Genomic DNA, 12,842 nt, shown 5'->3' on the forward strand with positions numbered 1-12,842 from the left:
GGCAGTGTGGGGGAAACTACTGTGTAGGGGCAGTGTGGGGGAAACTACTGTGTAGGGGCAGTGTGGGGGAAACTACTGTGTAGGGGCAGTGTGGGGGAAACTACTGTGTAGGGGCAGTGTGGGGGAAACTACTGTGTAGGGGCAGTGTGGGGGAAACTACTGTGTAGGGGCAGTGTGGGGGAAACTACTGTGTAGGGGCAGTGTGGGGGAAACTACTGTGTAGGGGCAGTGTGGGGGAAACTACTGTGTAGGGGCAGTGTGGGGGAAACTACTGTGTAGGGGCAGTGTGGGGGAAACTACTGTGTAGGGGCAGTGTGGGGGAAACTACTGTGTAGGGGCAGTGTGGGGGAAACTACTGTGTAGGGGCAGTGTGGGGGAAACTACTGTGTAGGGGCAGTGTGGGGGAAACTACTGTGTAGGGGCAGTGTGGGGGAAACTACTGTGTAGGGGCAGTGTGGGGGAAACTACTGTGTAGGGGCAGTGTGGGGGAAACTACTGTGTAGGGGCAGTGTGGGGGAAACTACTGTGTGGGGGCAGTGTGGGGGAAACTACTGTGTAGGGGCAGTGTGGGGGAAACTACTGTGTAGGGGCAGTGTGGGGGAAACTACTGTGTAGGGGCAGTGTGGGGGAAACTACTGTGTAGGGGCAGTGTGGGGGAAACTACTGTGTAGGGGCAGTGTGGGGGAAACTACTGTGTAGGGGCAGTGTGGGGGAAACTACTGTGTAGGGGCAGTGTGGGGGAAACTACTGTGTAGGGGCAGTGTGGGGGAAACTACTGTGTAGGGGCAGTGTGGGGGAAACTACTGTGTAGGGGCAGTGTGGGGGAAACTACTGTGTAGGGGCAGTGTGGGGGAAACTACTGTGTAGGGGCAGTGTGGGGGAAACTACTGTGTGGGGGCAGTGTGGGGGAAACTACTGTGTAGGGGCAGTGTGGGGGAAACTACTGTGTAGGGGCAGTGTGGGGGAAACTACTGTGTAGGGGCAGTGTGGGGGAAACTACTGTGTAGGGGCAGTGTGGGGGAAACTACTGTGTAGGGGCAGTGTGGGGGAAACTACTGTGTAGGGGCAGTGTGGGGGAAACTACTGTGTAGGGGCAGTGTGGGGGAAACTACTGTGTAGGGGCAGTGTGGGGGAAACTACTGTGTAGGGGCAGTGTGGGGGAAACTACTGTGTAGGGGCAGTGTGGGGGAAACTACTGTGTAGGGGCAGTGTGGGGGAAACTACTGTGTAGGGGCAGTGTGGGGGAAACTACTGTGTAGGGGCAGTGTGGGGGAAACTACTGTGTAGGGGCAGTGTGGGGGAAACTACTGTGTAGGGGCAGTGTGGGGGAAACTACTGTGTAGGGGCAGTGTGGGGGAAACTACTGTGTAGGGGCAGTGTGGGGGAAACTACTGTGTAGGGGCAGTGTGGGGGAAACTACTGTGTAGGGGCAGTGTGGGGGAAACTACTGTGTAGGGGCAGTGTGGGGGAAACTACTGTGTAGGGGCAGTGTGGGGGAAACTACTGTGTAGGGGCAGTGTGGGGGAAACTACTGTGTAGGGGCAGTGTGGGGGAAACTACTGTGTAGGGGCAGTGTGGGGGAAACTACTGTGTAGGGGCAGTGTGGGGGAAACTACTGTGTAGGGGCAGTGTGGGGGAAACTACTGTGTAGGGGCAGTGTGGGGGAAACTACTGTGTAGGGGCAGTGTGGGGGAAACTACTGTGTAGGGGCAGTGTGGGGGAAACTACTGTATGGGGGTAAACTACTATATGGAGCAGTGTGGGGCAAATTACTATGTGGGGGAAATTACTGTGTGGGAGCAAACTACTATATGGGGGCTGTGTGGGGGAAATTACTATATGGGGGCAGTGTGGGCCGTTGTTATTGGGGAGGCACTGTAGGGGCAATTCTATTTCTGGGGACACTATACAGGGATTATTATCTGGTGCACAATATAGGGTGTTATTACTGGGGGCACTCTAGGGGACATTATAACTGCTGTGGAGACCATAGGGACATTTGGGGTAATTTATCAAACTAGTGTAAAGTAGAACTGGCTTAGTTGCCCATAGCAGCCAATCAGATTCCACCCTTCATTTTTTACAGCTCTTTTGGAAATCCAGTTCTTCTTTACGCCAGTTTGATAAATGACTCCAATTAGGTCTACTGGGGTCACTATTTTTTCAGCAGTATAGTACCTGGGACATTGGGGGGCACAACGGGCACAGTATTGGGGGTGGCAGCACGATGACACCAGGATGGGAAGGTTGATGGAACAATTGAGAAATCTAACGTGTCTGTGTTACAAACTCTGTAGAGACGAGATGCTGCTGAAAGAATTTGTCATGGCGGTCTAACAGAGGAGATGTCACGGTGGGGAGTGGGGGAAACCCCCCACCATACAATGTCAGGTATAAAGGGGAAGCAGCTAGGCCAGGACGCTGGGATCAGGGAGCAGGTCACCTCCTAAAGCGTCCCTAATCCTCGCCCCTAACTCCTCACCAGCGGATCTGGATGGTAGGACGGCTCAGGATACCTTTGGCCCTGAGTCGCCCTGATAATCTCTTTCATAGGAGCAGGGGAGAGACGACCTGTTCTTCCAAGACACGGAAGAACAGGAGTTTCAAATGGCCTAGTTGCAAGTAAAAGTAAGAGACTGTATAAAGTAACTAAATCGGCCGGTAAGTAAACAAACACACTTACCTGCCGCAGCCACCATAACTGGAACCCGTGCATAAGTACAGGAGCCCACACACCAAACAGGACACCATACTAACAACACCCTCACACAGGTATCCAGCACACCAGATACTGCCTGGGCCCCATGCCGCAAGGTGCACGGGAGCTACAGGCAGCGATGCATACAGGCTTATGTTTCAGCCCTCTGGGAAACCAGCCCCCTTCCGGAGGTACACAACACAGGAACAAGTCTAGCAAACATGCTGGACTACAAACACCAAGGGACCAGACATGTAACAACCACTAGACAAGACAACAACCACCCATACATAAACATCACCAAATGCATGCAAGGGTAGTGAAGGCAGGACAGAGGGATGACAATGGAGAGACATCGCAGCAGACATTGATGTCCCACTAGGTGGCCCTCAAGGAGTGGGCAGACAGAACACCCTGGACTGGAGCAGAGCTCCAGCACCAACGACGGCTGGAGTACAACTGACTCCAGCCAGGGAGCCACAGGTAATAAAACCCAAGTGACCACACCCAGCCAGGGAGTTAACCCTTCCAGCACCAGACAGAGGAGGAACCGGGAGAAGGGGAGCAAAGAACACACATGCAGACAATAACGCGTTGCCCCTGGCAACCGGCATGTACAGCAAAGGTGTCACAGCGTACAACACCGAAGCCGTGACAGTGGAAGAGGAAAGAGAAAGTCTACATAACAGGGGATGTCCCTGGATGTAAGGCGTATGTGGTGCTGTATTCTCCTCCAAGTCTTTTTTATTATAATTATATGTATTTTAAATTTGGCGACCAAATTTTTCAGTTTAGGAGCCAATTTGGGGTATATTTTTTTTTTTAGTCTGGAGATGTCATATGGCCTAGGAAGAGACTGTGGTGCTCACGAAGCACCGCAGCCTCTTCATGCAAAAAAAACCCTAAACCAAAATGGAGGGGGGGGGGGCAAGTTAGTTAGACAGCCCCGGGCCTATCATGCACTTAATCCGCCCCTGGACAGTGCCACACAAAATATTGACACTTTGGGTACAATTTGGCCATTTTCATTTAAGGGTGTACTCACTTTTGTTCCTGGTAGTTTAGACATTAATGGCTGTGTTGAGTTATTTTAAGGGGAACACCACATTTACACTGTTATACAAGCCGTACACTGAATACTGTACATTGTATCAACGTGTCATATCTTCAGTGTTGTCCCATGAAAAGAGAGAATAAAATATTTACAAAAATGTGAGGGGTGTACTCGCTTTTGTTAGATGCTGTATAACCAGAAAACCTTTTTAAGGTTGGTAGAGACCCCTGGGTAGCAGAATACAGGTTTACTGAAGTCGTCTCGTGTTGGGGAGACTATTGTATAACATGAGAGCTTCTTCAGGATGAATTGCCAGGAGTTTCTGTTTTTCATCTTGTTTTTCCCACATCTGCACAAAACTTTTGCACATTACTCTATATAAGCCTGTGGCCCATGTCGTCTGCATACAAGAGGGCAACTGGAGGGCCGCAGGCTACAATGAGCCTGGTGGGGCAGGAAGGCCTGACTCTAAGCCTAATGCCTATATTACGTTTCCTTGCTTTTCATCTTCACTACAATAATGACACGTTCTCTTCTAAGTTCTGCATTTACTCTTTATTAATACTTATATCAGCTGGCATTAGTATAAAATGGCTGATTGCAGAGAATAACGCCATAGTTTGCTACCGCAGCAGTTACTGTGAAAAATGGATTACTTATTTGCAGTAGTTACACACTAGGTGGCAGTATATTTACACAAATAAAATCTAGTAGTAACCTAATTCCTCAGGAAAATTGGAAAAAGTAGAAGATATCCAAGTCTGTAATTATTGCTGGGGTATGAAGCTTTCCTGTTTGTCAACTAGTTCTCTGAGATGGTACCCTGGCGCTCATGAACTATGGAGTCATATACTGGGAGATTATCTGTTTTACTAAGCAGATAAAATAAATGATATTTGAGTAATATTTTTGGAAATGACGTCACTGGTAATCCCCTTGTGTTGGAATGATTAAGGATTATGGAAATAAAATAACTCGCAGGACGGACTCCAGAGACCAGACTACCCAGCCAGGGGCATAGCTGAAGTCTCATGGGACCTAGTGCAAGAATTCAGCCTGGGCCTCCCTTCACTCAGTGCTTTTTGGCAAGGAGCAGGAATGCACCTAGCATTTCTGAAACAGCATCCCCCCCCCCCCCTTCCCCATGTTAAATTCTCAACCTAACCCCTGCTTTCCAGCCCTACTGTTTATAAAACATACAAGGTAACACAGTGCCACATCCAGTACCTCTTCCATCCAGTGACATCTCCTCTGATTTAGACGTTCTCTTTCCTAATCTTCTCCGTTTGGACCAGACCGCCATGATGATTTCTTTCACCCATCTCTTGTCTCTGCAGAGTTTGACAAACAAACATCTTAGTTTCCTTCTTTTGTAGCATCCTCCACACCTTCTCAACACCCCATCCTGCCACCTCTAATACTGTGCTCCCCAATACTATACTGCAGAAACAGTCCCCGTGAAAATCCTAGTACCACACAGATAGTGCCCCCTTCAATAATTACTGGCTTTCAGTGCCCAGAAAAAATAACTGCGTCCAGCAAATAGTGTCCCTGAAACTAACAGTGTAAACACAATGTCCTCCAAAAATAATGCTTCTAAGCTGATGCTCTCCCAGGGTGCCCCCCACAGTAATCATGCTCCCCAAAAACTCCCACCAATAGTAATAATTAACTGTCAGAGTGCATAGTGTTAATGGTGCCCCAATAGAAATAATGTCCCCATTGTAAAAACTCAAAGGACCAGATGTGGGTAAGGTATATGACATACACGCGCTATTAGCCCCAATTGGCTCTATACCAATCTTGACCCAGATTCGAAGTATTTAATAAAATATAACTTTTATTAGTGAATATAAAAATAGGCTGTGAGCCAAAAAGTGTTTTAAAACCAGCAGTTTTCTGCATCAGCTGATGACATTATTAGCTGCTTGCAGGGGCGTAGCTAAAGGCTCATGGGCCCTGGTGCAAGAGCTCAGCTTGGGGCCTCCTTCCCTCAGTGTTTTGTGACCAAGGGCAAAAATTGAAACAGCATCCCCCCTCCCCTTCATTTTAACCTAAGCCCTTCCCTCCAGCCAGAGCTGTAACTTGACCAGCATGCACTTTCTATAATGCAGAACAAGAGTCTTTGGGCCCCCTCAGGCTCCTGGGCCCGGTAGAGACTGCTACCTCTGCACCCCCTATAGCTACGCCCCTGGCTGCTTGTACTTGGGGGAGGTGTGCACTCTCTCCTCCACACTGCAGCAATATATCAAAGTGAGATGTCAGACATCAGTGCGATCACTGACCCCCAGTGTTTGACTCTTATCACTAGCTATCAGATATAACTGTTGCTTGACCAGCACTTACACATCAGTAGCTTGAGCTGCTAATCATTCATTAGAACACTGACTGCCTGACCGGTCCACTATGAACTGTTAAACACTAATCTCTATCACTAGCTGGGATATACTGTATTTTGTCTAACTGACTACAGAAGCTGATGCAGATTGACAGCAATTAAAAGTAACACACACTGCCCCCCGACATGTTTCCCGTTAGCCCTGAAGAAGCCAGAGTTCTGGCAAAACATGTCGGGGGGCAGTATGTGTTGCTTTTAATTCCTGTCAATCTGCATCAGCTTCTGTAGTCAGACAAAATATATCCCAGCTAGTGATAGAGATGGGTGTGCAAGAAATACCCCCTTATAATGTGTGCCAGTACAAAAATACCTCCTTATAATGTGCACCAGTAGATAAAATACCCTCTTATAATGTGCACCAGTACAAACCCCCTTACCTTTCAGATGAGACCCCCATATCAAATCCCCATATCAGACCTCAAATCAGACCCCATATCAGACCTCAAATCAGAACCACATATCAGATCTTCAGATCAGATCCGAATATCAGATCCTCAGATCAAACCCCCATATCAGATCCTCAGGTCATACCCAAATATCAGATCATCAGATCAGATCCTCAGATCAGACTTCAAATCAGACCCCTATATCAGATCTTCAGATCAGACCCCCATAGCAGATCCTCAGATGAGACCCCATCAGACCTCCATAAAAGACCCCCATATCAGACCTTTAATCAGACCACCATGTCAGACCTCCTTTAGACCTCCATAAAAGACCCCCATATCAGACCTTTGATCAAACCCCCATTAGACCGCTATGTCAGACCCCTTTTAGACCTCCATGTCAGATCCCCTTTAGACCTCCATGTTAGACCCCCATCAGACCTCAGATCAGACCCAAAATAAATAAGTTAACTTACCTCTCCTGCTCTGCGCTTGTCTTCTGGTCTGGCATTTTCTTCAGGCATTCTCAACTCCTCGACACGTGCAGTGTCAGGTCATAGTGCACTCTACATCCTGATTCTGTACCAGTCAGGACAGTGCAGCACGGAGCCAGGGAGGAGGGGCGAGTACAGGCAGCGCTGCCAGTGCCTCACTCCCCACTCCTCTTGCGTACTAGTGAGCGCTTTCCATAATGAGAAATACAGCAATTGGTTGTTTACCACTGGCAAGTGGGCCCCTGTGGGCATGGGCGTAGGAAGCGGGGGAGACGGATCCCCCCCAGGAAATAATGCGGGGGGGACAGGTATAGTCAAATCCCCCCCAGCGGCAGCGGGGCAATGTGTGCGGCGGGGCAGGCAATGAGATGAGCGCTTCCATTGTGCGAAGCGCTCATCTCCATAGTGATCTGTTTGTATCGCCGTCCTCAGGACAGCGATACAAACAGAAGGCTGCGGAGGAGCAGGGCAGTGAGGTGTGTCCCTTTCCTGTTCCTCTGATAGGCTGCCAGCACTACTAGGCCGGCAGCCTATCAGAGGCCGGCGTAGGCGGCGCGATGACGTCATCGCGCCACCTGAGCCGTACAGCGCTGGAGTCGGGACACAGTGACAGGCAGGAAGAGGCCTGCATCGCTCCAAAGAGGTAAGTATAAGTGTTAATTATTTTTTTTATATATATATATACACACACACACACAATACTTTGTTTTACTGGCACATGATTGGGGGGGGGAATATTACTGGCACTTGATTGGGGGGGCTATTACTGGCACTTGATTGGGGGGCTATTACTGGCACATGATTGGGGGGTTATTACTGGCACATGATTGGGGGGGCTATTACTGGCACATGATTGGGGGGCTGTTATTACTGGCACATAATTGGGGGGGGTTATTACTGGCACATGATTGGGGGGGTTTATTACTGGCACATGATTGGGGGGGCTGTTATTACTGGCACATGATTGGGGGGGCTGTTATTACTGGCTGATGAGAGGCACTGGGGGGCTGATGAGAGGCACTGGGGGGCTGATAAGAGGCACTGGGGCTCTTATCTGAGGTCTGATTGGGGGTCATTCATATTGGGGTCTGAGCTGAGGTGTGATCTGAGGTCTTATTAACATTGGGGATCTTATTGGGGCTGTTAGCTGAGGTCTGATTAACATTGGGGGTCTGATTGGTGGTCTGACCTGTGGTGCAATGAAAAATATTTTTTTCTTATTGTGCCCACTTCCAGCCCTGAGCCCAGCTGCCCAGAGCACTGATCCGGAGCAGCTTGGAGAAAAAGGCCTCACAGTCTCCCACACTCCTTCTGCCCGGCCAAGCCAGCCAGCACCCCTGAGGCCAAGCCAGCCAGCACCCCTGAGTCTTCAGAACTGTAAGTGGGGGGGGTTCACACACACACACACTTAAAATTTAACGATATAAACAACTCGCAGTTTATTGAATAGGAATATACCCGGCGAGCAAAAATGCTGTCCCCCCCAGATTTTTTGGGGTTCCTACACACATGCGGCTGTGGGCCCCCCTGGCATAGAGGTGAGGTCGCAATTGCGACCGATGTGACCCCTATAACTATCTCACTGTACCCACCATGAGAAGATAGCCTGTATTTTGCTGACATCTGCAGAAAATGTTGTAGTGAATTTAAAATACCAAGCGACCCTGCAAAAATATTATAAGATCCCACTATAAGATCTAAGTAAACATGACTAAAGCCTCGTTCACATTTCTGTGTCCATTTGACGTCCATGGAAAATCCATCCATGTTTCATCAGTGAAGGATCCGTGTTTGGTCCGTGTGTCATCCGTATTCCACGGAAAATTTATTTCCATCTGGCATCTTCTATCAGTGGTCAGTGAAAAATGGACCAAACACAGATGCGATCCGTGCTGTGTCAGTGATTTTTCACTGAACCATAGACTTCAATGGGCGTTTGGTCCGCATCGTGCATGCTCGCGTGATTATTCCACTGACCCATGGTCAGTAAAAAGGTACTGATGTGTGCACATTAAAATCAAGTAGTACGTGTACTGTCTGTAGAAAATGTGGATAGCACACATCAGTGAAAAACATAAATGTGAACGAGGCCTTAAAGGGGTTGTCCTGGATTATAATACTAATATTAATATCTGATCAGTAGGATCAGCACACTGAATGTGGCTGCAGCAGCTGAAGGCGTTCCTTCATAGTTTCCATGGTACAGCAGCCTGTCCATATATATGCATATGTAAGCAATAAAGGGGACTACCATTTTCAGCAAGTCACTGGCAGCTGGACATGCTGGGAGTTGTAGTTTTACAGCAGCTGGAGAGTGACTAGTTAATAACAGAGACAGAACTTGAGTCCCAGTGCAAATGTATATATGACAGGGCCCGTACCTACCATGTGCCATTTATTATACTGGGGTTTTCTCATGGGTCACCTCAGGCCAGGGCGGGTTTTAGACAAAATGTGTCCCTGGGCAAAATCAAAAGTGGGACCCCAAATCTTGTAATAATGTACTAACAACACAGTTACATTCTGTCGATTCCGGCCCTCCCTCACAGATTTACACCCCATAAAGATCCTCACACAGATCTGCTTCCTCATGGCCCCAGAATACGCCACATGCCCCCTCTCCTCAGAGCCATGAGTTCTCCTCACTCACGGCATCTGAGAGTGTTAAAAAAAAACTGAAGCGCGGGTTTCCTGTTCAGGCGTGCTTTCCCCCAGCGGAGATTGGGGAAAGCACCTTGTTCTATAAATGAGCCACAGCCTGTAGTAGGCTTCCAGGCTAATGGTTAGTATAGACCAGTTCAGGCCACTAGATGGCACCACTGAACAGTGATATAGTGATTTCTATACAGCATAATAGAGCAATTTACATCTGATGAATGTAAGTTGTGGTCTACTTGGGGGACTTAACAAAAAGTTAAAATATATATATATATATATATATATATATATTTGAAAATATAAAAGAAATACTTAATCACCCCCATTCCCCAAAAAAAAAAAATAGCATTATGGGCAGCGCCACATGCAAAAATGCCCATACTATTAAAATATTTTTAAAAAGTTAGCCCATATGGTGAATGGCGTAACAGAATTTTTTTAAAAAAAAGAGGCCGATTTTTATGAAAAGTTATCAAGTCATACACACCCCAAAATGGTATTGTCAAAAACGACAGATCGTCCCGCAAAAAATGAGCCCCCCCCCCATCTTTGTAGACATAACTATAAAAAAGTTATGAGGGTCAGAATCATGTTAAAAGCAACACACACTGAATCATGTTCATGGCACTGATTCCTATATGACTGACTGACAGCAGAGACTCCTATGCCTGGAAATTTCCCACTCTGGAGTCCTGACTTTTCAACTATCTGCACTCTGCCAGGACTGAAGCAGGGGGCCCCTTAGAGGATCAGGGCCCTTGGCAATTGCCCAGTTTTCTTGCCCTGTCTCAGGCTCCAGGGCCACTCAACTAATCCTGCACTAAGGGCAGAGCTGGCAGACCCTATTATAATCTGGTAAGTGGCTTCATGCTGGATCTTTATATTAAGAAGACTTTCACTGTGGCATTTCTCCCTTACCTGGTGGCAATGAGCGGGTGACAGAATACAGGTTTACTGAAGCCGTCTCTGGTGTGGGGGAGACTATTGTATAACAAAAGATCTTTTTCGGTAAGAATTGCCAGCAGTTTCTGTTTTTCATCTTGTGGCAGCTAAAAAGGAAGAAGAAAGAAAATCTACAGCCAAAAGTGGAGAGCATCAGACCCGTGTGCATGGTGATAAACGGCCCACTTCAGGCCTCTCCTCAGAGAACATGCCATACCTGCTCCGTCAGCCAACCCATGTGCTTCACCTCCTTGCCCACCAGCTGTTTGACGTCATCTCGGACCCGCGGCATCAGAGCATTGATATTGGCGTGAATGGCACTAAACCAGGACTGAGCTGTACCCTCATCCTTTGCTCGGAGGAAAAGAACATCTCTTCCATCTGCTGAACAAATCTCTAGGTACCTACATAAAAATACAGACAAACCGGATGAAAAGGCATGAAGAAAAAAATGATGCATAGGCATTTAATCTGGAAGAAGAAGTCAGACTATGCACTACACTCCTGGCCGCTTTAGTTGGAAGCTTACTGGTTCATTAATTGCAGACATTGGGAACCAGAAATGGTTTATGCTGCCTGAGATGCCTTCTAAGAAGTATAAGCCCAGTTACAGCCGAGGTAGCACATGTTCAGAGGAGGTACGTGTTGGTTGGCACTGCATATGACAGTCATGGGGGCACAGTGACTACTTTTGATATGGGCTGCTATCTCTGGGTTTGATGTTGGGCACTGTGGCTGGAGATATGGGAGCATTGTGGCTGTCATCTTTATATAGAGGCTTTCTTATGTGAACAAAGCCAGTGAATGGCAAGTACAGGAGTCAACATGTGTGTCTATATAGGGGTTTACATCTGTGTCCATGCCCTGCATACAGTCTATTTGCCCATTAACACCCAGCAATTATCTAAATTGGTTGTGAGATCGTAACAAAAAGTGGGTTTAGTCTTTTGAAAACTGGGACCCTTAAGCAGAATATAGATCTTATTTCTAAGGGTGGAGGGCAGATTACCTAAAAAATTTGTGACCAGTATGGTACCTACAGCAGTCTATCAGCAAAAAACAAATGTCTGTGGGCGGCTTAAGTTATGATAAACAAAAAGGAAGAAAAAACTGGAACTGCAAATAGTATTTGCTCCTTGGGCGCTGCTCGGCTGGATATATAACGCAGAAGGTGAATAAAAAAGTATTTATTGGTCTACGCGTTTCGAGGGAATTGGACCCTCTTCCTCAGGACAATCATACAATACAGGACAGTAAACATTTATTTATACACTTGTTTTTGGCGCCTAACCTCGATTTAGGGGGCGGGGCTATGGGCGGGGTTAATATGCATATAAACAAACATCAATTAATTATTGCATAAACCATTTCTGGTTCCCAATGTCTGCAATAATTAACATCAATATGCATATAAACAAACATCAATTATGCATATTAACCCCGCCCATAGCCCCGCCCCCTAAATCGAGGTTAGGCGCCAAAAACAAGTGTATAAATAAATGTTTACTGTCCTGTATTGTATGATTGTCCTGAGGAAGAGGGTCCAATTCCCTCGAAACGCGTAGACCAATAAATACTTTTTTATTCACCTTCTGCGTTATATATCCAGCCGAGCAGCGCCCAAGGAGCAAATACTATTTGCAGTTCCAGTTTTTTCTTCCTTTTTGTTTATCTTACTTCACTTTCGCATTTAATTTCTAAATGCGCCCTGGAACCTAGGCTGCAGCAAGGCACCCTTGGCCGCTGGTCCATTTACCAGCCAGGCTCGTCAAAGGCGTTGTGACTCTTCACAACAGACTCTGGTAAGCGCATTACTTTTTTCATTACTTTAATCGTTTTATACTTTACTACACATTTGGCGCTGCCTCTCTCTTCTCCCCTCCCTCTTACGGCTTAAGTTATGCCATTCATCTCTGTTGAAGAGCACTGGATGGATTATGTCCTCATTCTTAGTGATGAGCGGCAGGGGCTATATTCGAATTTGCGATATTTCACGAATATTTGGGTGAATATTCATCACCGAAAGATCGCAATGTATTATTCACGTAATGGAGGCGTGGTTAACTTTTGCTACATTTTCCAAGCTGATAGAAGTTTCCTGAGACTGGAGAAAATGGTTGGCACGGCAGAACATTAAAAATGGCTTTATATGCAGTTAGAGTGCTCCAATATATTCGCGATTGCGCTAATCGGCATTAATGATGAGAATATT

At 47.2% G+C, this 12,842-nt stretch overlaps 1 protein-coding gene across 1 annotated transcript in view; it reads right to left on the reverse strand.

The window, feature by feature from the left end:
- SNTA1 (syntrophin alpha 1) overlaps positions 1-12,842 on the reverse strand; it is a 74,240-nt gene that overhangs the window by 6,991 nt on the left and 54,407 nt on the right. Inside the window, exons 4-5 of the mRNA XM_040437192.1 lie at positions 10,848-11,034; positions 10,607-10,737 (exon numbers count right to left, since the gene is read on the reverse strand). Of these exons, the coding sequence (XP_040293126.1) occupies positions 10,607-10,737; positions 10,848-11,034 (318 nt within the window). The remainder of the gene's footprint in view (positions 1-10,606; positions 10,738-10,847; positions 11,035-12,842) is intronic.

The sequence above is a fragment of the Bufo bufo genome, chromosome 6 (genome assembly GCF_905171765.1).
Source record: "Bufo bufo chromosome 6, aBufBuf1.1, whole genome shotgun sequence".
NCBI classification, from domain to species: domain Eukaryota; kingdom Metazoa; phylum Chordata; class Amphibia; order Anura; family Bufonidae; genus Bufo; species Bufo bufo.